The sequence below is a fragment of the Calliopsis andreniformis genome, chromosome 6 (genome assembly GCF_051401765.1).
Source record: "Calliopsis andreniformis isolate RMS-2024a chromosome 6, iyCalAndr_principal, whole genome shotgun sequence".
NCBI classification, from domain to species: domain Eukaryota; kingdom Metazoa; phylum Arthropoda; class Insecta; order Hymenoptera; family Andrenidae; genus Calliopsis; species Calliopsis andreniformis.
In genome coordinates this window covers 17,929,372-17,950,702 of record NC_135067.1, presented here as the reverse complement: position 1 = coordinate 17,950,702, position 21,331 = coordinate 17,929,372, and the positions used below count along the sequence as shown (strand labels likewise).

At 41.1% G+C, this 21,331-nt stretch overlaps 2 protein-coding genes across 3 annotated transcripts in view; both read left to right on the top strand.

The window, feature by feature from the left end:
* The first annotated feature begins 1,010 nt into the window (after positions 1-1,010).
* On the top strand, positions 1,011-4,887 carry LOC143180968 (glutathione S-transferase 1-1-like). Of its 2 annotated transcripts, none has more exons than XM_076381065.1 (6): positions 1,011-1,200; positions 2,385-2,537; positions 2,604-2,662; positions 2,727-2,868; positions 4,184-4,351; positions 4,438-4,887. In XM_076381065.1, exons 2-6 carry the CDS (start codon positions 2,394-2,396, stop codon positions 4,570-4,572), a joined length of 648 nt encoding a protein of 215 aa, XP_076237180.1. In that variant the 5' UTR covers positions 1,011-1,200; positions 2,385-2,393; the 3' UTR covers positions 4,573-4,887. The 2 variants fall into 2 exon arrangements, with proteins under 2 accessions (XP_076237180.1, XP_076237181.1); XM_076381066.1 differs by lacking the exon at positions 1,011-1,200 and adding an exon at positions 2,025-2,124.
* Positions 4,888-14,017: 9,130 nt separating this feature from the next.
* Positions 14,018-21,331, top strand: part of Ldd (lipid droplet defective) — a 28,359-nt gene continuing 21,045 nt past the window's right edge. The window contains exons 1-17 of the mRNA XM_076381050.1: positions 14,018-14,080; positions 14,186-14,409; positions 14,570-14,712; positions 15,135-15,265; positions 15,334-15,719; positions 15,798-16,112; positions 16,307-16,562; positions 16,658-16,840; positions 16,910-17,124; positions 17,388-17,598; positions 17,798-18,168; positions 18,778-19,066; positions 19,404-19,598; positions 19,659-19,882; positions 19,942-20,126; positions 20,198-20,727; positions 20,938-21,294. Of these exons, the coding sequence (XP_076237165.1) occupies positions 14,018-14,080; positions 14,186-14,409; positions 14,570-14,712; positions 15,135-15,265; positions 15,334-15,719; positions 15,798-16,112; positions 16,307-16,562; positions 16,658-16,840; positions 16,910-17,124; positions 17,388-17,598; positions 17,798-18,168; positions 18,778-19,066; positions 19,404-19,598; positions 19,659-19,882; positions 19,942-20,126; positions 20,198-20,727; positions 20,938-21,294 (4,278 nt within the window). The remainder of the gene's footprint in view (positions 14,081-14,185; positions 14,410-14,569; positions 14,713-15,134; positions 15,266-15,333; positions 15,720-15,797; positions 16,113-16,306; positions 16,563-16,657; positions 16,841-16,909; positions 17,125-17,387; positions 17,599-17,797; positions 18,169-18,777; positions 19,067-19,403; positions 19,599-19,658; positions 19,883-19,941; positions 20,127-20,197; positions 20,728-20,937; positions 21,295-21,331) is intronic.

The window sequence follows — 21,331 nt, the reverse complement described above, 5'->3', positions numbered from 1 at the left end:
AAACCTTTATGTTATTTATGTTAAAACCTTTTCTTAAGTGAGTTTTTATCAATTTTATGTTTCAGTTTTATAAGTAACGTACATATTGCGCAAGAGAATGTTATTCAATTTGTTTCGATGACAGTGCCCCTAAAATTATGTATAATTGTGCTTTCGTTGTCAATCCGAGATTCAGTAACGTAGCAACAGGGGTGCAACAGGTGCGCCCATTGGCGTAGAACCCTCGAAACGCGTCTCGCGCTAAAGTTATTTTATAACCAGTCTGCGAAATTTTAATTTCCCACCTTTTCGAGCACTTTTTAAATAATTTATGTCGCTCGTAAACAACTGTGGTTGATTCTGTAGCCTTCGATGGTTTGCTTATCCCATAAAAATATATCATGAAATATCTCTGTTCCTCTTTGAACCTCCTTTTCAGTTTTTACGACAATGCAGATGTAATATTATGATTTATTTAGAGAACGAAAGAAATGCGAGGAATTAAAAACGAAAACACTATTGAAAAAATATGTACAGTATTTTGTCATTATATCTTCGTGTTATCAGCTTAAAATTATTTACAGTGGAAAAGTCTTATTTGTGCGTGCTCTCATTTACTACTTTTAAAATAAAATAAAAGTGGGATTGCATAAGAATGAAATGATCTCGAAAAAGTGTCTTACGTCATAAGCTCAGCAGTGTACAGTGAGTTTATGTTGACGAGATCTAGGCCCCTTCTACTAAAATTACAGGATTCTGAAATCTTTGCTATTGTATCCAAGTTCCAAAAAGTTCTGTTTCTTGTTACTTTTGTAATTTCGTTTTTTTTTTGTGTAATTTAATACTGTATTGATTCTCTGATTACAAAGGAAATTATTTGAAGGGAAAAGCAGGGAACTTTCTCAGATAGTCACATGAAGAGCACGTAGGCAATGAGATGTACGCTCCTGATATGTGATACTTGATACACATGACCTGTTTACAAGAGTATTAGTGCCCTGGTGTTGGGATTTTCTGTAAAACCGCGCACAACTGGTTTAATGACTTATTGGAGTACACAGAAGTCTTCAGCTTTATCTGGTTGATAATTAACGTCCAATCCGAATTTAAAGTCTTACTATTGCCTCCAACCGACGTGCTGCCACACTGGATAAATAATAATTGGCCCGAAGCCCTCGCTGTATTTGGATTACAACTGCTGTGGGGTGTTCATTAGATCAGGTATGTAGTAAGAGCAATAGATAACTGAATCAGCGAAAAAGACTTTTACTTATTCTTATTACTAGAGTGCGACGGTTTATGCGAATTTGTCTTTTTATAAACTGAGTTAAAGTAGTGGGGACCTAAGTAGGGTCCCCATGCTTTTGATATTCCAACCATGCTTTTGATATTCCAACGTGTACTTGACTTTGTATATTTTTAATCAAATATTTTTCTTAAATTAAATAACTCTTAGGTTGAACTAAATTTGCAACGATCTGTGTACACAGTCGTATCGCACTTTCTTAACTACTAACGTTTAACGTGTTATCCGCTAATGTTCGAAAGTTTAGTTCACACATGGGTGGAGAGTTTGTGGTTTTGTTCGGTGGCTGTAGAGAGTCTCAAAGGTGAACGATCGAACTATGCTAGGCAAAGTCTCTGCTAATGATCGGTAGAAGTTGTATTGATTTTGAGAAGTTAACAAATACATATTTTTCATGGAAGATTGGAATGGCACTTCTTATACTCTGTTTGATAATATTTGAGTTGTTTCTAGGAGAGGTACTACATGTTAAAATGCAATATGCATAATTGTATCTAATTAACTTGGAAATATTCCGTTTAAAAATTTAAAATTATTTTTTACACTTCGCATATCGATAGCTTTGCGATATGACTTTGCGTACGGTTCTGTTGGTGCTGACTTTTCTCTTTTTCGTTTCCAATCGGTACTTCTACACATGGGTATCACGCGACGTATCAGTAGATTGCAGTGTGGATCGAAAGACGGTGCTCTGTAAGATAACATAAAGAGAAGTTGCGATCGATCATTTACAGTGTCAATTAATACTGTTCCTTTGTTATTAGTAATAATTTATTACGTAATTATCACACATTTCAATAATTGAAGAGTTCAAAATATAATAGGTACATCCAAATAGCGTAAGTAGTTTTAATCCCTCTTCTCTGTTATTTCTCTATTTGGACGTTTTTCTAAACTCAATACACAATATTTTCCTGCAGTAAACTTGACACAGATTCTATAACTTTTAAAAATTACTTGTCATTTTATAACTGGTAGGTGATGTGTAAAACAATGAAGTAGAAGAGGGGAATGAGAAATATAAGTTTTAGGGAAACCAAGACACAGCACTTACATATCCATTTTTCCATTATTCTAAAAGGTTGTTTAACATTTACAGAAACTTAAAATGCCGAAGCCTGTGCTGTATTCACTGGATGAGAGTCCACCATGTCACCATATTTATTTAGTTGCACAAGCGATCGGTTTGGAACTGGAGCTTCGAAAAGTTAACTTGTTTGAGCACGAAAACTTGAAGGAGGAATTCCTCAAGGTAAGAAGCTATATCAAATACATTCGAAAGTTACATTGGTCTCTAATTTCTCTGTTTTCTCACCAGATAAATCCCCGACACACGATACCGACGCTCGACGACGATGGTTTTATACTTTCAGACAGGTAAGAAATAAAATCTTTCATGAATCGAGCTTCCTGTGGTACTCATAGTAGTTCGTTTTTTTAGCCATGCCATCTCCATCTATTTGTTAGATAAATATGCTGAGGACGACTCTCTGTACCCCAAGGACCCGCAGAAACGCGCGTTAGTCAATCAGTTTCTTTTCTTCGACGCGGACAATCTCTTCACCCCCTTGAAGGCCGTCATCGTGAGTAGATATTCGATCCTAGGAATATACTTAAGAAATAGACGTTAGGAGGTAGAAAAACACTTTCGCGAAGGGAAGAGGCTCCCTCTATTTGCGCACAAGGAACTTAAGGGAACCCGAGAGGACAGGGTGCCTTGGGGAACATCTTCTTTAGAGTAGTAGAAACACTTTCGCAATATTTAAAGAACGAGGTGTTCGATGACAGTGTCTGACTTGGGACTTATTCTACTAACATCACGGTGTCTGACTAGGAACTTATTCTACTGATTTCTCTGTGCTTGGGCAAGGACTTATTTTACCGACGTTACTTTGTCTGACATGGGACTCATTCTACTGACTTTGCTGTGTCTGGCATAGGACGTATTCTACTGACTTCGCTGTGTCTGACTGTGGAACTTCTTCTACTGACTTCGTTGTGTCTGACTAGAGACTTATTCTACTAACTTCTCTGTGTCTACTAAGTACTTATTCTACCGACTTTGTTTTGTCTGACATGGGACTCATTCTACTGACTTCGCTTTGTCTGACCTGACTAACGCACATCGACAGATAGAATAAGCCCTAAGTCAGATAAATTTATAACTCTGAATTGAATCCTTGATTAAAAGTTAGCATCACGTGGCTATACCTAAAAAATCTGCTGCTCTCTATGCATTCTCTATGAACCTTGAGCCTCTATCAAGGGACCACTGTAGCTAATCCCTGAACCCCAATCACAGGATTCGCAATCTTGGTTATTCTTCCCTAGTCCCTTTGTTCCCGTCGTGGCTTCTAAAGCGTCCATCGTGGCCAGCGATTAAGTCAACGAAACGAGGTTAATGCGATTCGCCTTTCCGCGCGCGTACACGCGCAGGAGCATTATGCGATGCCCTGGCGGCGGGAAGTTGCAGAGCATCCTACTCGTATCTTTTACGACGCCTAATAAAGTCGGCTAACTGCGCGTTTTTACCCGTGATGGGCCAACTACGAGGGAGTCGTTCCCTGACCTGCACGTGTACACTTATAAGTAACAGCCGGCTCGAACTAATTTTACGGGAAAAAGTAGCCCCCGCCGACGTGAACTTTTTAAACAACCCCTGTCCATTCGTTGTCTTACGTTCAGGGAGTGGAGTAAGGTGGACGTCCATTCGAAGATGCATCCGCGTAAACCGGATGAAAGGTTTTATTCCGACATTAAGAGCACTCGTAAAACTTTTACAGCCTCGAATCGACGCGGATGCAACTCCCTGCTTCTGTCACGCTTCTACTCTTTAATTACTATTTCATTGACACCGGTTTCTCTGATATTCTACGCGATCTTCTTTGCTCCCCACAGAAGCCTCTAATTTTTGACGAGATGACTTCCATCCCCGAGCCACAGATAAAGGCGATGCAGGCTGGTTGCGAAATGTTGAATACCTACTTGGAGGGTAAGACGTGGCTGGTTGGCGACTCCTACACTATTGCTGACATTTCGTGCGTCACCACTGTGTCCGTTACCTTTGTAAGTACTTTAAGCACTCGTCTTTGTCGATACTGAGTCTAACTAGTTTGGAACGGGAGAGTACATTACTGTTAATTGTTCCACAGAGTATAGTGAACTTGAACGATTATCCGAACGTGAAGACCTGGATGCAGAGATGCGAGGCGGAACTGCCTGGGTACAAGGAAGACATATCGAGGTTCCAGAAACTCTATGATTTCATCACTTCCACCCTTAAATGAAGTTTCTTAGTGGAAGGATGCCTTGCATTTAGCGCTAGAACAGACGACTATTAAAGTATATTTAATTCTACTAAGTTGTTAAAAGCAGAAGTTTCTCAGAAAATATGTCATTCATTTTAGTTTCCTTTACCGTCAGTTTCAATTAATCTGCTCAAAAAGAAATTATGTATTTATATCCGTTGCTTTTTTACTTTTGAGATTTTAATATTCAACGTCTCCTAAATATTAAAGTTCGATTTTCATGAATTATATAATCGTACGAATGTGTCAGTCTCTTACAATGGAGTTTGTGAATTAAACAAGTTCTATGAGGAATTCTGAGTTCCAAATTCCAAATTCCACTGTCGTCCTCCACAACTTGTTTATAATCGTCATGGGCAGACATTCCCCATAAAAATGCATTGTTTAGAGACACGCAATAACTCTCCGTTTTGTTGTCAACTCGTCTATCATTCACCGGACACAATATTTCCCGGAAGGGCAGATAACTAGCGTTGATTAAACTTTCTCTGCTGTCATCTTCCACATGTTTATCTGGGTATAGTTTTTTTGCCAAAGAGGTCGTTATCAGGAACACCTACACACACGATTGACACTCGACACTAGCGATTCGAAGAAGCCGGATCTCGTTGCATGAACCTCGAGATATCGTCGTGGGCAAAACATCCTTTCGTTGATTAGAACGACCACCCGAACCTTTAATTGCACACTTACGAACCATTAAGGATTTGCTATTTCACTTCACTTGTACTACAATATTTTTAGATTCTCATTTACTAGTTTTCTATTAGAATTCACATTGTATCAGCAATTTCAATGGTGTCTGAATTTGATTATATCGAATCTTATAATTATACTACAATTAATATTCGCTTTTTTAATCTCCACGCTCGACGACCGCTCACGGAATGCCTAGCTCACGATCCTTCACTCTCGCAATTAAGTCTGCACGGAAGTTCGAATAGGGACGGTCGGTTCAATTGGTGGACCGGAAAATTCCTGTATTCCGATCTGAGCAGTGGGTTTAAACAGTGTTAACAACAACCTGGAACGATTTACGTAATTCCCCGCGTAATCATCTGACATTGAACCTTCTATCGGACCGCTTAGATCCTTCTTATCCAACTTCTTTTGCCTTGACAACGACTAACCTGGTCTCTGTCGGTCGCCACATCATACACTCACCTGCAATTTGCACAAATTAATACCTCGTTGTGTCTTCCGGCGATTTTTCTGCTTAGCACTATTTACTATATTTTCTCTGGTTTCGCGAGCCCGCGTGGAACGTCTCCATTCCACTGCAGAAATCATTGGCCTGGCACGATTTCTCTTTTTAGAGTTCTTTCACAGAAAATCTTGGTTCTACTGAATGACTAATCTACTAGTCTTGATTCACAAAGGTATGATTCATTATTCAATATGATAAGGGATGTAAATTTAAAACAAGTTAGGCCACTGTGTAAATCTTTCAAATGGAAATTCAAAGTCATTGTTTCAACTCAGTAACCTAAAGGCTAGACTAAGGTCTTCATCTCCCTATGAAAAGCCTAATACTATTTTATAGATTAGTGTCTTCTTGAATGTGTCTTCTTCTTCTTCAAGTCTTCTTCTTGTGTCTTCCCTCGTTTATAAATAAAAAGGTTCTTCTAATACCTTCTCTTCGTTCTAAAAATATAAATTTTATACTCTAGATCTCAATGAAGACCTTACCTCGACTACTTTGGACCTGTGACATAGATCGTTTTGCCTTGTAGTCACAGATATAAACACCTATAAGCACCTAAGCAAGAGGATTCTGTACTCACAGCCATCTTCTACAAGTATTACTTAGTCCTCCTAATCATTTATCGTTGTACACCTGTTAAAAACACTTCACTTAAAAGTAAATTCCTGTACTTCAATATTTGCAAGCTTTCAGCAGTCCCATTAACGAGGGAGACGTCTAAGAAAAAAATCGACGTGACCTCAGCATCGATTCGCGTGAAATGAATGCACATGTCGTAACGCCGTCGATCTGGTCGCGCGAATGGACACGCGGGGCATTGTTCGTCCACGCATTGTATGAAAAACAGCGTGATCGCGGGAAACCCGACGCGAAGTCGGTTAATTGGCATGCATCCATTCGAACGCGCTGGTTTCCCGCCTTTCCAGCGTTACGCGCACCTCCGCTGCGACGAGTCCTTTCCTTTTCTCTTCCTCCTTATTAAACACATTTGACGCAATCGCTTCTTCCTCGACTCGTTATCTGGACAGCAGCGTAGAAACCAGCGTACGCCGTTTCCACGAACCGAACAGGCCAGACGCTTCCTCGGACCCCCTGTCGGACAGGTTCTCGCCTTTTGCCTCGTTTTTTCAATACCATTTTCGCCTCGTATGTTTTCGAGTCGCCTAGATGAAGCATCGCCCGTGGAATAGGATTTTCGGGTTCGATTACGAGGAATCGTGCCATGGGAGGATTGCCTCCTGCGGATGGCCAAGGAGAGAAAAAAGAGGGCCGAGGACTGGGAAGCGTTTCGAGGAAGAAGAATTAGGGGAAGCCTGTTTTCCTTTTCTATGGCTCGGTAACTGCTTCTCGGACACGCGAATATTTACGAACGATCGCGCTCGGTCGTTTATCCTCGATCCATGCTGCGAGAATCCGGGACCAAAGTCGGTTCGCTTCGTTTTTGTCCTTTTTGCTGGACGTTTTTTTGTACCTGGTCACACCTACCGCATTGATTTGGGACTAAAAACAGTTTGGATCGAGATTCGTGTCAGGCGCGGGTCAGCCACGCGTGAACGACTCAGTTTGATTGGAAGGTGGCTTTCGGTGTGAACTTTTGGAAACAGTAGGCTGATGCATCGCTGTAATCTTCTTTGGATATAGCTATCATAGTATGATGCTATGAATTTTGAGAGTGGATTTAATGGATTGAGAGCGATTATAAATTGTAGAAGGCTTTCAAGACTGTTCATGATAGAAATTTTGGCAAAGTTGGCAATTTATAGGCGATTTAAGTTCATTTCCTTGAAGGTAAAATTGAAAGAAAATGGGATAGAAATTCTAGAAAATGGTGGAGGTAGGACGAGCTTATAGTAAGTAAAGAGTGTGCATAGAGACTTACAATTTTAATTCTTTTATCAATGTATTAGAGATTAGAGAATTCTAGATTTCAAGAGAAGTTGTGCCATTTTGCCGATTAATAAATATCTTGAGTACACTATCGTCACAGCCAACGCTGCAGAATCCAAGGAATGCATCGTCACAGCAATGAAGAATGTTCATCATTGACTGCCGGTTTCAGATCAAACGTTTCAATAGTTTAAAAGGTCAGTTGATCGCTTCAATTGATATCGCGATCGCTTATATTTGTTCAGCGAATCGTACCATCCAACGTCGGTATTATGCATATGTACAAGCACAATGAACTATTTTGAATATAACAGCGAACAGTGTGATAGAGTTTCAGAACCTCGCGAAACTTTTAACCAATAACCCAGTACCTACAGACACCTGAACCTAACCACTATATCAGCTCATCAAAATTCTTTCCTATCAAAACAGAATGACTCTGTCATGGTTGCATAAAAAAAGAGATTTACATAATTTTCCTCTATCTAGATCCTTATCTCACTTAGCCAAGTCGCTCATTTAATTTAATTTCATCTCCTGGATAACCTCTCTCACCTTCCCCAGCTCCAAGAATTCTCAGAGGCTCCATGTCTCTACTTCTATTCCCAAAGAACTCGAGTCCTCCGTCCAAGGTCAGCGAAGGCAAACAGCGATCCTCGACATGAACAGACGGGAATGGAGAACGAGTCAGACGGAGCAAAAAGAGGTTCCAGTCCATCCTAAGCACCGAAGATTTAGTTTGCACCTTCGGATGCCGCAGGTGGCTTTCGCTTTCATTCCCCTCGCAGGCTGAAGCAAATCGACGGGGCAAGGGAAAAAGGGGTCCAGAAGAGTGAATTATCGTTCCGGGGGGACCATTTCGGCGAGGAACGCGCGTGGCAGTCGCTTGTGTACGAGCCTATAAATACATATTCACGAGTGGATGTTGAGGCACAGCTTAAGTCCACGTGGTCGTGGATCACGGTGGTGGCAACAGTCGGTCCCCGACCGTCGTCCAAGCGCGCATAAACCGCGAACCGGTGTGTTTCTCCGTCGCAGAACAAGCATCGAGCACGGAGAAGATCGAGGGAGGAGGAAACGGGGCCTGGACGAGCGTATCGGTCCCTTTTTCACTCGAGGAGGCCCCTCCCTGGGCCGCCGAAAAATCAGGGGGTCCTGTCTGTCTCGAGCCAGACGCGATAACACGCGGCGAAGGGTGCCGCGAGTCGTCCTCGCGAGTTCGTTGTTCTTCATGTGACAGTTTCGAAGCTCTTCAACGACCTAGTGATCGCGAAGGATTAGTTGCATTCTGGATTTGGTGATCGATAGTGAAACGAGTTCGCGAGCTGTTGATTCGATGAGGCTCTAGTGACACCGCGGTTGGGCTTTGTTCGCTGATAAAGCGAAAGCCGATCCGTCGATCGCGCCAAGGAATCCAGCGAGAAGAGACGTAAGTGAGCGTGATTGCACGGTTACGTGGAAATTGGTCTTGGTGTTTATGAGCCGCTTCTCTCTTGGTTCGTGTAAGAATCCCAGGGTCGCGATTCTAGCGAGACTTCGATCGCTGATTTATTCACGCCGACGCAAATGCAGAACGAGAGTAGGAAGATTTGTTTGTGCTGGTCAGGGAAGAGTTTTCGCTTTCTGTGAGTGGGAAGATCGAAGATATTGGAGGACAAAATTGCTGCTGGGGATTTCTGAAGGTTTGATAATATAGATGTGATTCAGGATGAATATGAGTAGTTTAAGTACTGCCTTGAAGAGCACTTTTTACGTCATTTATTTGTACAGCTTGAAGCGAGGATAACTATGTATTTAGTTTTGTCTTCTCATGCAATTCGTGACGAATAGACTGTTTCGCTTGTCAGCCTGCCTTGGCAAACTTAACACTTTGAGTGTTATGTTGTTTACTGGGCGTTCCACTAGGTCATGTAGAATGAACCTAGTTTTAAATGGAACTGTTTTTCATTACTTTCATTATTTCTTTTATTAATATTAACTGTAGAATAAATTACTAGTCATAAATGAAATTGTTAGCTGCAGTATCTAACAATCGCTGAAAGGGAATCAGAAAAATCTGGCTTTAAATAATAATTTCCTTAAGAATAAAATAATCCTGCGCGATGTCATTTCTGCGGCTACAAGATACAGTTTCTATTTTTAACAAAAGAGGATTAAGTCAGAGAAACTTCTTTAGAAACCGAGAATACAATAAACCACAAGTCCAGGCCCGAACCTTCAAACTCTAATTTCTCGAAAATAAAAATCTGCGGCTCGACCTATTCAGCCTTCCAACCACAGATTTATGAGCTGACGTAATATAATCAGGACTTCTCGAATTGTCTAGCAAATTCGCCATTCCCTCGATTCAAGACGATCCAACTCATCCCTTTCTCACGTCGGTAAAGAAAGCAAGCTTCCCTTTTTCCCTTCAGCCATCACCAAGGTCTCCACGGCCGAAGGGAAACTTGCTCGACCAGCTGCAATTCAGTGTAATCTGTTTCGACTTCCGAGCAAAGCGTTGCTCCCCATGATTGCTGCGTGTCGTCGACCGACGAGCAAAGGGACGCCCATCGTTTCTGGGATCGAGACGCCTCGCGTCTAAACACGATCTGGACTTTCATCTGATCGCGCTTGGTCCCGTGGTTCGTCCTGTCGCCGACGAGCTGTCGCGCAAGGACACTTGGACGAACCTTTAATTACTGTATTCTTGTTTGTTCTATCATAACTAGCCGACTTTGAACTCTAACCCGAATCTTCCGTGGTTGTAAGTTAAATGTCTCCTTGGCGCTCGATGAATCATAGGCGAGCTATATCGATGAAAGTCGTTCGATGTTTACGATTTAAGGCGTTATCGAGCGAACAGAGGACCGTGGATCGTTCGTGGAACGAGCGTAATTCATTCGACGTGTGATTTAATAGTTATTGGAGCAGCGTGCTGGCTGACATAATCGATAAACAGAGTGAAAGTGCGTTCGATCCGTCGGTGAATGAAAACGCCGTTCGCTTCTTTTTCACTGGAGTGCCTCACGGATCGCATCGATTATTAATGCGTCTCGATAGTGGATAATTGTATGGTAATTTAAGGTCACTGCTACGTCATTACTACCGTTTAAATTTCCTGTTAGAGATTTTTATGGCGTTTTTTGCTTTTCGTAATAGGAAAAACGGGATGGTCTGAAGGAGACTGACATTTTTCTCTGTAAGGAAAGTATTCGTATTAGGCGTCGTTATTTTAGGTGCTGCGGTGTCCTTGAGTAAAAATCGAGTGGAGAACATACGTCTCATATTTTTTTTTTCATATTTTCGAGGAATAAATGATACCTAGTGTTACATTGTTTTCCTTAAATACAAGTGTTATAGCAAATATTTGAATTTAACCTTATCTAAACATGTTAGACAAGCTTCTTTTTATTACGCAATTAATTCACTATACTGATTATTAATTCTTTGTAGAGCCATCTCCATGTTTGTATTTATTATTCAGTGGTTCTCAAAGGTAGGATCTCTGTGTAGCCTGGACCTAATTAATCGTTCTCAAAGTTTACATTATATTGCAAATTACGTCATTGGAATTATCAATTAGGTTATTTATTTCCTCGATGTACTTATACCACTCTCGTAGTAAAATAGCTTATAGCGCATCGCGTAGAGTTCACCTTACGCTTCGAAACCATCTAAACAATTTCTTTTGGTACAAGGACAGTCATTTAATAGTAGAGATTTCCGCTAACAAAGTGATAATTTGGATAATCCCCGTTCCACTGTGGCTTAATCAAAAACCTCGCGAGGGATTTCATTTTCCTCTTCATTTCCTCGAGACCGAGGACACCAAGGTTTTCGCAAACGCATCCACGAACCCAGCGATTACACAAATGACAGAGGCGCGGATGGTGTTTCCAAATCAATAATTATTTCGCATCTTTGTAATCTTGGGCCTGAATAATGATAGGTTCACGAATGAAGAACAGTAAGCGAGTGTGCGAATGCACACGCGCGCTATTCGATTTGGAGGACGACCGAGAGGAAACGTGAAACTCGCTTTTCCGTCTGCTTTGAATGAAGTAAACATTTTATTAACTTCAGACTGCAAAAACAGATTCGCCACTTGCCTGTGGATTATTTTACAATCGAATAATTAGTGACGATCATCCCGCTGCGTTTTAATTTGATAATTTAACAAGCGCCGACGCGAAATTGGACACGAAATCCAGGGGAATCGATGGAATAGGTGCGATTCAAGTTTTAATTTCGTAATTGAAGCAAAGCGCCCGCTGGAACAGCGAGGTGGCGTAACAATTGGCGAATAAATCAGTTAACGCTAGTTTCTGCTGCGACATTGCACGAGCGCAGCGTAAATGATTTATAACGTCGCCTGTATAATAAATAAACCTGATGGGATGAGTTCCAGGGGGTTTCGTATCGGAGTGTTTCATTTATTTACAGGTCAGAATCTCAGTGAGACAAGATACGCGAGTTGATATCATAATGCAAGTAGATCAATGCCAGGATGAAAGTGTAACGCGGAAAGAAACAGTGATAGAAGATATAAGATAAAAAAACAGGAAAGAACAAAAAAGTGATACATGAAAAGAACTGGGAGAGGGATAACCTTGAAAAAGAAAATAAACTGAAAAAAAATTAATTATAATTAACTTAATATTAAAAAAATTTCATGAACACTATTCAAAACAAATAACATCACGCGCAAAATGATGTAACTCATGTACTCGGAGAATTTCAAACTTATGTTTTAATTGCAAACTGAGAGATGAAATTGATATTCCTGACATGGAAAATTTCAAACGTCGATGTCTCTGAAATAGAAATATACAACCTACATAATTTTGCTTTACAACCACAGAATCGTGTAGTAGTCTTACACTGCAAAGCTTGTTGCTGGCTTTAAGGGGTCCAAGTCTCTGCATTCAAAATTTAAGTATCTTCCCACTACGTGTCTCCTCAGAGACGTGACTTGTTCTTACTTCTGTTATCTGTGACGCTATTAATATTTATCATAATTGCACGTAACATAGAATCTAGCACCATAAAAAGAATTTTCTAGTACAATAGTGCACGCTTAAACTCCAACAGAGTCGAGAATCCACACGGGAATTCTCGCGCGGAGTGTCGAGATTTTGCTTCAGGAAAAAGCTCGACTTCGAATAGCTTTCACTAGGTTTTAGTTACGCTAACCCTCGAGAATGAATAGCAGACTCATTAGACTGTAGGTGTAACAATTCTATTGGAAGTGAAGCATGCACTGTACAGACGACGAAACAGCTTCGCCTGGAAATGCATATTAATCGTCGGTCGTCAACTTATCGTCATGATAGCCACTTCATCCGGAAATAAACTCGAAATCCGCAGGGGCTTTGTGCACGAGCCATCCTCTTCGTCCTTGTACGAAAGCAATCCGCTGTTCGTTGTTCATTGTTCCGTTCTACCGCAATGAATCCAGGACACGGCACGCGACAGAGTGAGTCGCGTTTCCGGTTGTCGGTGTATCGACAGACACGCTTGTTACGCTTTTCAAATATTTGTTCTGCTCGCCGCGGCGCACCGACACACGGTTTCATCGATAGATCTTGATTTATGGATTGCTTTCCCGCGAGGCTCAGCCTGGAACCTGTCGAATAGTTTCGAAGGCTCTATCGACAAGATCAGAAGTAATTAATCGGGGAATTCTATAATAATTTAGGCTTTGCAAGCTTGTGGTTGAATGACTAACAAACTTGTCAAATAACCTCGGGTGCATATTATGGCGACCAGATTTCGACATAGGAGGAACATAATTTCAAAAATTACAAATTTTGTATCCTCTTTTATCATCCACAAATTTTTATTTTGACTTCTCCAAATATCAGTCAATACTTTCACATGCCTATATTCTTTCCACTATTTCACAGAAGTGCATTGACTGGAAGATAGGCTTATAAAGTAATCGAATGGAGACTTCGAAGTGTATTTTCTTCGCGTGTTCTATGAAGACGAAGTGGATACTTCATGGTTATTTAAGCGCGGTTTCAAAACCCCTGTTGCGAAGAAACCCGTAGTTCTTTCCTCTACTGAAGTTACTTTCGCGAGTTTTTAAGGATTCCTGTAACTTTTCGAAGGGATGAAACGATCTATGAGGGTTCCTTGAATTCACAACTTCCCCCTTGGTGCTCGAGCAATTTCGCGTTCCCAACGTCAATTGAAAGTCGTGCAAGTTTTCCCCGATTTTTACTTTTCCTCTAAGAATATTTTCCAAAATGAACTTCAGTCGTAAGTGAGCACACTAGATGAATATTTTCGCTACATTCAGTAGGTGCGTTAATATTTTTTTTACAGATTCGGATCACCCTCGCAAAGATGAGGATCGATCAGATCGGGCTTCTTCTCTGGAAGAATTACGTCGTTAGGAAACGTCAACCGGTAATTATTTTGTTTTGGATTAACACTATTTCCTCGCGTTCTTACTTCAAGTATTTATGGGGTAAGAAGTCTGGTGAAAGCACGCGCATAAATTCCACTGTTTAGGGGATACTGGCGTTGGTATTCCTATGGCCGGTAGCTGTGTTCATGATCCTCTACACGATCCGCGACAACGTGGATCCGAAGTACTATCCGACTTGCCAATTTCCTGCGAGGTCGATGCCACAGGATGGTCTGCTACCATTCGTTCAGAGTTTCATTTGCAGCCTCGGGAATCCCTGTGATCCCCTCTCGGAATACGAAGAGGTTCCTTCTTATAGCAATGCAACGTTAGTACAAGAACCATTAACGTCTTGTTCTATACTAACTTCAGTTTTAAAAAGTGAATTTTATAAACATAATCATTGTAGAACTTATATTAACTGGGTCTCAGTTATATGCAGTTTCGTTTATTCAATGTTAAATAATGGCCTTGGAAATTTTCTCTAGCCTAGGCCCATTAGTGGTGGAGTTGCAGCCGATGCTCAACAACCAGACGATACTGACTGCTGTGAAGACACTGCCGAAGAGTATTCAGTTGCTAAAGTCGATGGCGCAAATACTCACTAAACCAGAAATCAAGGCACTTTTTGGTACGTATGCCAGATTTTGAATACTTCATCTGCCATCGCTGTTAGGTATTGTAAACCTAACAATATAGGCAAACTTAGTAACAAGTTTATTCACAATTTATAAAGAATTTCTAGAATAGGCACTTGAAATTAGAAACAAGAAGTTATTCAGAACTTCGGCTATACTACAAATAGGAAGCAGTAAATCAAGTATAAAAAATGAGAATAGGCTCTCTTTAAAAATCTTCTACATAAATTGAGTACATATTCATATGAACTTTTTCTTATTATTTTTGTTCTGAATTCTTCTCTAAAATTGCATTTATATATTTTAGAACACCCTATATTTTATTCTGCCTAAATGGCGAGGTTTATAGAGAAGAAAGTATTACTCTCCAAAAACTATTGAATATTTTACATTGATGCCTCATAACAATGTCTAGATCGAGGCATTCGTCTGGGCGATCTATTCAACAACCACGACGACATCAAGAGTCTCCTCAGGCAGCAAATGCCACAGGCGCGGAAGGAATTGATCGACGAATTGTTCGAGTCCTCCATAAAATTACTCTACGTTAGTATCGTCGTAAAGACGGAACAACGTAATAAATTCCTGTTATTTCTGATTTCTTTGTGCTGCAGCTCGTCGAGGCTCTCGGCACGTCCAACATCGACAGCGTGATCTGCTCGCCAGAGAACTTGAGGAAGTACCTGGTCCTACCTAAAGACGAGGATTTCGTCGAAGTCTCGAGGATCCTCTGCGCCATCGACTCAGAAATGATCCCCAAAATCCTTCAAAACTTGTCCAAACATCTAGATTTCTCTGGCCTGTTGGAAAGAGTGGACCGTGCAATGGCCAAGTTCCGCGATTACGACTTCTTCGAGGATTTGAAACGGGCGACCGAGACGATTCTGAACCTGCAGACCATGCAAAAGTACATTCCAGAGTACCTAAAAATTCGCCAGTGGATGTCTAAGATGATAATGGTCTTCAAGAACGTGACGTTCAAGGAAATCGATGTCACTTTGTGAGTAATTTTCCTATTCTGGGATCCCTTAATAGCGATTTGTAATCGAGCGAAGGATGCTTTAAAATATATTCACAGTGTGAACAAGTCGCTGGAAGTCTTGGATCCCGTGTTCTCGAAGGATCGTAAGTGGGACACAGCACGCGAGGGAATTGTGAGATTGGGAAGGTTGCTGGAGCTGGTGAAAGGGATGACGAAGGACCAATCTGTCAAACCTGGCCAGGATTTTTTCTCGATAATAGAACGACTGAAGGGATCCACCCAGTCTGTGCTTGATATTCTAGAGGACAGCGAGAACATGACTCAAGTGTTGGATTTGGCTATTGGGATTCTGTCTAATGGAGCACAGTTGGTGAAGCCGATCTTGGATTATCACAGAAAAGACATTGATTTGTGAGCTTTCTTGATGCATGAAAATTCTCTTCCGTTAACTATTTCCGTTTCGAGTTCTTCGAATGATAATTGTATCGCTTAGAGGCAACATTAGAATATATATTTTATTTACAAAATAAAAAAGTAACAAGGCTTGAAGTGTAAAGAGTTAACCAGTGCTTCAATACAATAATTAAAGTCAAATGCTTTTGCAGATCATCCAACGTTCTCGATGCACTCCAGAACTTCTTCCAACAAAACATTCTAGACACATTGGGTCATATCCTAGGCTTCGTAGAGAATGTAGCAAAAATTGTACACTACGTGGCCCTCCTTCACGAGGACCTTCCCCATAGGATCTACAACACTTCCCTCAACCACAAAAACACGGTGCAACGACTGCTAACGACCATGGATCCAAAAGCTTATCGATCGCTCATACGATCTTTTTCCAGCCCCGAGTTCGCCGAGGTTAATATCTTTCAATATTGTCCCTCGCTCCCTCTGTGGTTCCTGCGCTTCTGTTTATTTGTAGAATGTTCAGACAATCTTTATGTCCTTTTTAGACATTCTTCACAGAAGCTAACAAAATGACGCCCGAGGACTTCTTCTGTCAGAAGGACACTTTGAGCAAAATTTTTGGGCCTTACGAGAACACGAAATACAATGAGATATTGTGCAGCGTTTCTGGGAAAAGGTTTATCGCTGATATGTACGACAATGTGAAACTGAAAGAGTTCTATATGATTGTGAGTATAGTTATCTCATCATCGAAAGCTGTTTCTCATGTTCTGTTGCGCTGACGATGATTTTTGCAGATGAAGGACACACAGTTGACTGCCCTGAGAACGTTATTCAGGCAGCCGTTAAATATGGAGATCACAAACGTGACGTCGACCATAAAAAGCGTGAAGAACCTGGTGTCGTATTTGACGTCACCAAAAAAAGCGGACCCTGATTGGACTGTCTTTACGATCGATGATAACTGGGCAAAAGCTTTCGAGGATACCCAAGCTGAGGGCAGAGTGGATGTGTGAGTGATCATTTTCTGTATATATAAATGCTACTATGCAACTATATTCCACATGCAGATCACAACTGATCCACCTTTAATGACGAATCACATCGCTATTACAATCATGTTTCTATTATTCACAATTTTCCGTGACTTGTTCACCTGCCAAGTAGTTTACACCCATTTACATTAGTAATGAAAGAGAATCGATGATTCTTTGCAAAAAATAGCCCAGCAAAGACCATTTACAATTCATTAATGTCTTTTACTACATTCCTCAGTCTAGTCATGCATTTGAGCGTCCTGAAGATAACCGGAGACGGCGGTATAATTTCCAAGCTGATCGCGCCTGACTTAAAGATCATAAAGCTGCTGGGTGATAGAATTCTAGAGGATTTACAGGAGGGTTCGATTACTTGGATCGAGGAGGTTAGGCAATACAAATTTCAGCTGATCGAGTCCTTCTACTTAACCGCGACGGACCGAGATAAGGTCAGTAGAATACAATTACGAACCGATAAATTCCCATCGTGTACATGTGACTTTGATTTCCTCTCGATAAGATGAAACACCGTGTCAGCGCGATTACCATGAAATTTGTTATTCGAACACGCTCGCCGAAGACGAGGTGACAGCTCGAGGCGTCGAGCATTTCCTGACCTCCATTATGGATGAATACTGCTGCTTGCAGGTCTTGAAGGTGTTAGAGTACGACAATTTCACCAGAAGTTACTGCATAGAGCCCAACCCGCCAGCTTTATTCAATTTTCCGAAGGGGTCGAATGAGACGGTACTTAAGATGCTCATTTGTCGCCTCGCCAAAGCGGTGCAAACAGATTTGGAATTAGATACGAATCAGTCGAGCTTCGAGGAGCGTTTTCATCAGATGAAGTTGAACAGGACGGATTTCAACACTGTAATAATACGGATTTATCGGTATATTGATAAGTTGGTCCACCAGAAGATGCCAGACTACGCTTTGGATGATCTGAATAAATTGAAGATGGACTTGCAGGCTTCGTGGACCAATGATATCAGCATGAAAGACGCCGCTGAGATCGGGTAAGCGAGTAATGAGTACAGGATACGTGGGGAACAGATTTTTAAATCATTGGAAATTTATTTTAGACTAGTAGCGAAATTCCATAGTACTAGAATCATTGAATTATATGTATAAGTACAGTTGCCAATACTAGCAATTTGTAATTATAGATTAATAATTAATAATTAGAGCTGAATGGAAAATTAGTTTAAACCAGAACTAGCAGTACATTATTCGATATGTATGTCCTAAATTATAGTTATATTAAAAGTAAATTCTATTTTCCTGCACATGCCATAATTAACTCACTCATCAGCAGTGTTATTAACATACCATTATTAGCTTATCGATAGAACCGAGATCAACGGTACACTCGATCCCAAATTAATAATTAATGCATTAATTACGTCTAGTAATTATATTCGCTTCAATTAACTCCGTTACCCGTTAAATAACTACAACAAGCAATTGCTCGGTAATCACAGTCATTAACCCCTATCTTATTTACTTGAATAATCTTTAATCAGTCCACAATTCATCATTAATGATTCCATTTGCGTCCAGTTAACGAGGATAAAAGTAACATCCGATTTTAACCGTACTTCTTCACGCGTTACATCTTTCTGCAGCGTAGGTCTGATCTGCAAGATCTTCAGCCTGTTGGAGAGCCCTCTTTTCAACATCCAACAGAAAAGTGCATGGCGGGATGTGTACGCAATCGGATGGGCATCCGCGGTGGTGTTCGACAAAATCGAGAAGATCGTTGATCAGATTCAGAAGAACAACCAAGTGGCTAAGCTATCTGAGGTCCTCGAGGATATGCCCCAGACGGAGATCCTCTTGAGCGCCATCCTAAGAAACATGTCTCCTCTGATTCTTGACGTGGTCGACATCATCACTATGAAACCCATTCATCTCGTACGTAGAATCTTGGAAATACCCTTGTCACTTAACAAGAGACAGCACTTAAGCGTCACATTATAGAAATTATGTTTTTTACCATTAACTTTGAAAGCTACTTTCACCCCCTAGACATGAGCAGACGTTCATAAGATTATGGACCTAGAAGTGATCGATTAAAAAAATACTAATTGTATTACTTATGGATAACACCCCTCAAACTCTTATTATATTCTACTTTACAAATTTTTAAAGTTTGATTAGAATCGGCGTCTAACGCTTAAATGATGTCTCCCCTGAGTTCCTTTCGTTTCGAAACGCTTCCCTCTTTAATCACCGCTGAATCGTTCCCCAGATATCCGTCCTGGATGATTATAAATCTCGGGAGAAACAATGGCCCTGCGTGGAGAAGGAGAGCGTCGGCGCCGCGATGGAGCTGCGAAACGGCACGCGGGAAATCGTGCGAGAGATAGAGAGGATCTCTTGCAATCCCGCTTTGTTTATCCGCGAATGGAAGGAGCAACCGGTGTTGAGCAGCGTGCAGAAGATCGTGAGTAGCTGACGCTTCCGGTCGCAGACGAGCACCGTTCCCAACGAGGTGAAATGTCAGTTGCAGAACGATGGCGATCACAAGATCCAACTGCCGCCCCTTAATTGGACCCTGGGCTACGTGAAATTTCGTCGAGTGGTCGGGAAACTCGACGATCTGATAAACGACGCAAAAGAGGTTGTTCTGAAAGAGCAGCCAAACTTCTGGGAGCACTTGGAGTCCCTTGTCCCGGAAGTGAAGAGCATATTTGACGAAAGATGGCCGGACGTGAAGAACAACGGCAGGTGAGGATGACGTTGCGTGAGAAGCGATGGTGAGTGGAATATTAAGACACTGATTTTAGGAGCATCATGGATTACATCGATTTGGAGCTTGATAAGACTGTGCCAGCGTTCAAAAGCGATCTCACGGCTAAGGGAATATGGAATCCAAAGGTCTCGATTGATAATCGTATTCTGGTGCTGTCGAAATTCGTGTCGCACGCTGCTCACAAGACACTGAAAGTCGCTACTGATATTCTAGAAGATGGTGCGTACAAAGGAATTATTTTTCTATCATTTTTTTTAAGTCTCGAATTCTTAAGTGATCTTTGATTTCAGTAACTTTGTCCAATTCTCCTTTGAAGCAACTCAACTGGCTGTCCTTATTGGGATTTAGCAAGAGCACTCCTTTTGCTATTATTTATAATAAATTGTCCTACGTCTTGGCTACTTTGGTCAATGGATTAGCAGATCCTGAGATCGATGAACGTATAGTTGAGACACTGGAGAGCAAGACTGACATTACCTGTTCGCAAATATTCGAGTGGTGGTCGTCTTCTTTAATTGGACTCAGCTTTGAAGAATATAGAACCCTGAAGAACTTCACATGTGACCTCGATCCTGACTTCTTCAATGCCTATACCGATTTGTACTTGGCGGAGTCGACGGTCTGGTGGAAGTCTATGAATAAATATCGTTCATTCATGATGACGGTGATGAGTGATGCGTACGACTTTACGAGACTCGTTCATGAAGTAATTCATGGGGATGTAGTAATCCAAATGCCATTCTCGAGAGAGTATATGGTGGATCTTATTCAGAAATTACGGGACTCTTTAGAGGACACTGATAAGGACTCCATTTCTAAGGTGATGAAGGCTACTAAATTTTAATTTATGCTTTGCTCTAGAACAGTAAAAACAAGTGTTATTTAGGAATTTTTCTGAGAAACATGAAATGTTACTGAATAAAATATCGAAACATTTGTTTTACGTTGTTCTGCATTAAAACTACAATTGCAAGGATTTAGGATTACTTTTAATAACAGGTTTTCTTACTTCTTGCAGGCATTGAAACAGAACTACCAATGGACTAACTATAGACTCTTCGTTGAGGGTCTCTCTGAAGCCCTTGTTCACATTTCAAACACATTAAAAACCCTGAACGCGCATAGCCATAGTATCAACATCTGGAACCTCGTCGAAGGCGATGCCCGACAATTGCTGAAGATCCTCGACTCTCATCCTGAAGACACGATCGCTTTAGTAGCTAGCCTCGGCGCGATCAAACCGTACGAGGACGTTAGAAGAGTAATGTGCAATTTTCGCTTCAATTCCAGCTTCTGGGATTCCCCAACTAGAGCTCGATTCATAAAAGAAGTGTGCTCCTTCGACCCCTATCAGCTGCTGCAAACAGTCACCAGTGAAGAGTTCCACGTGAGTAAAATATTCCTCAACAGACAACTTATTTCCA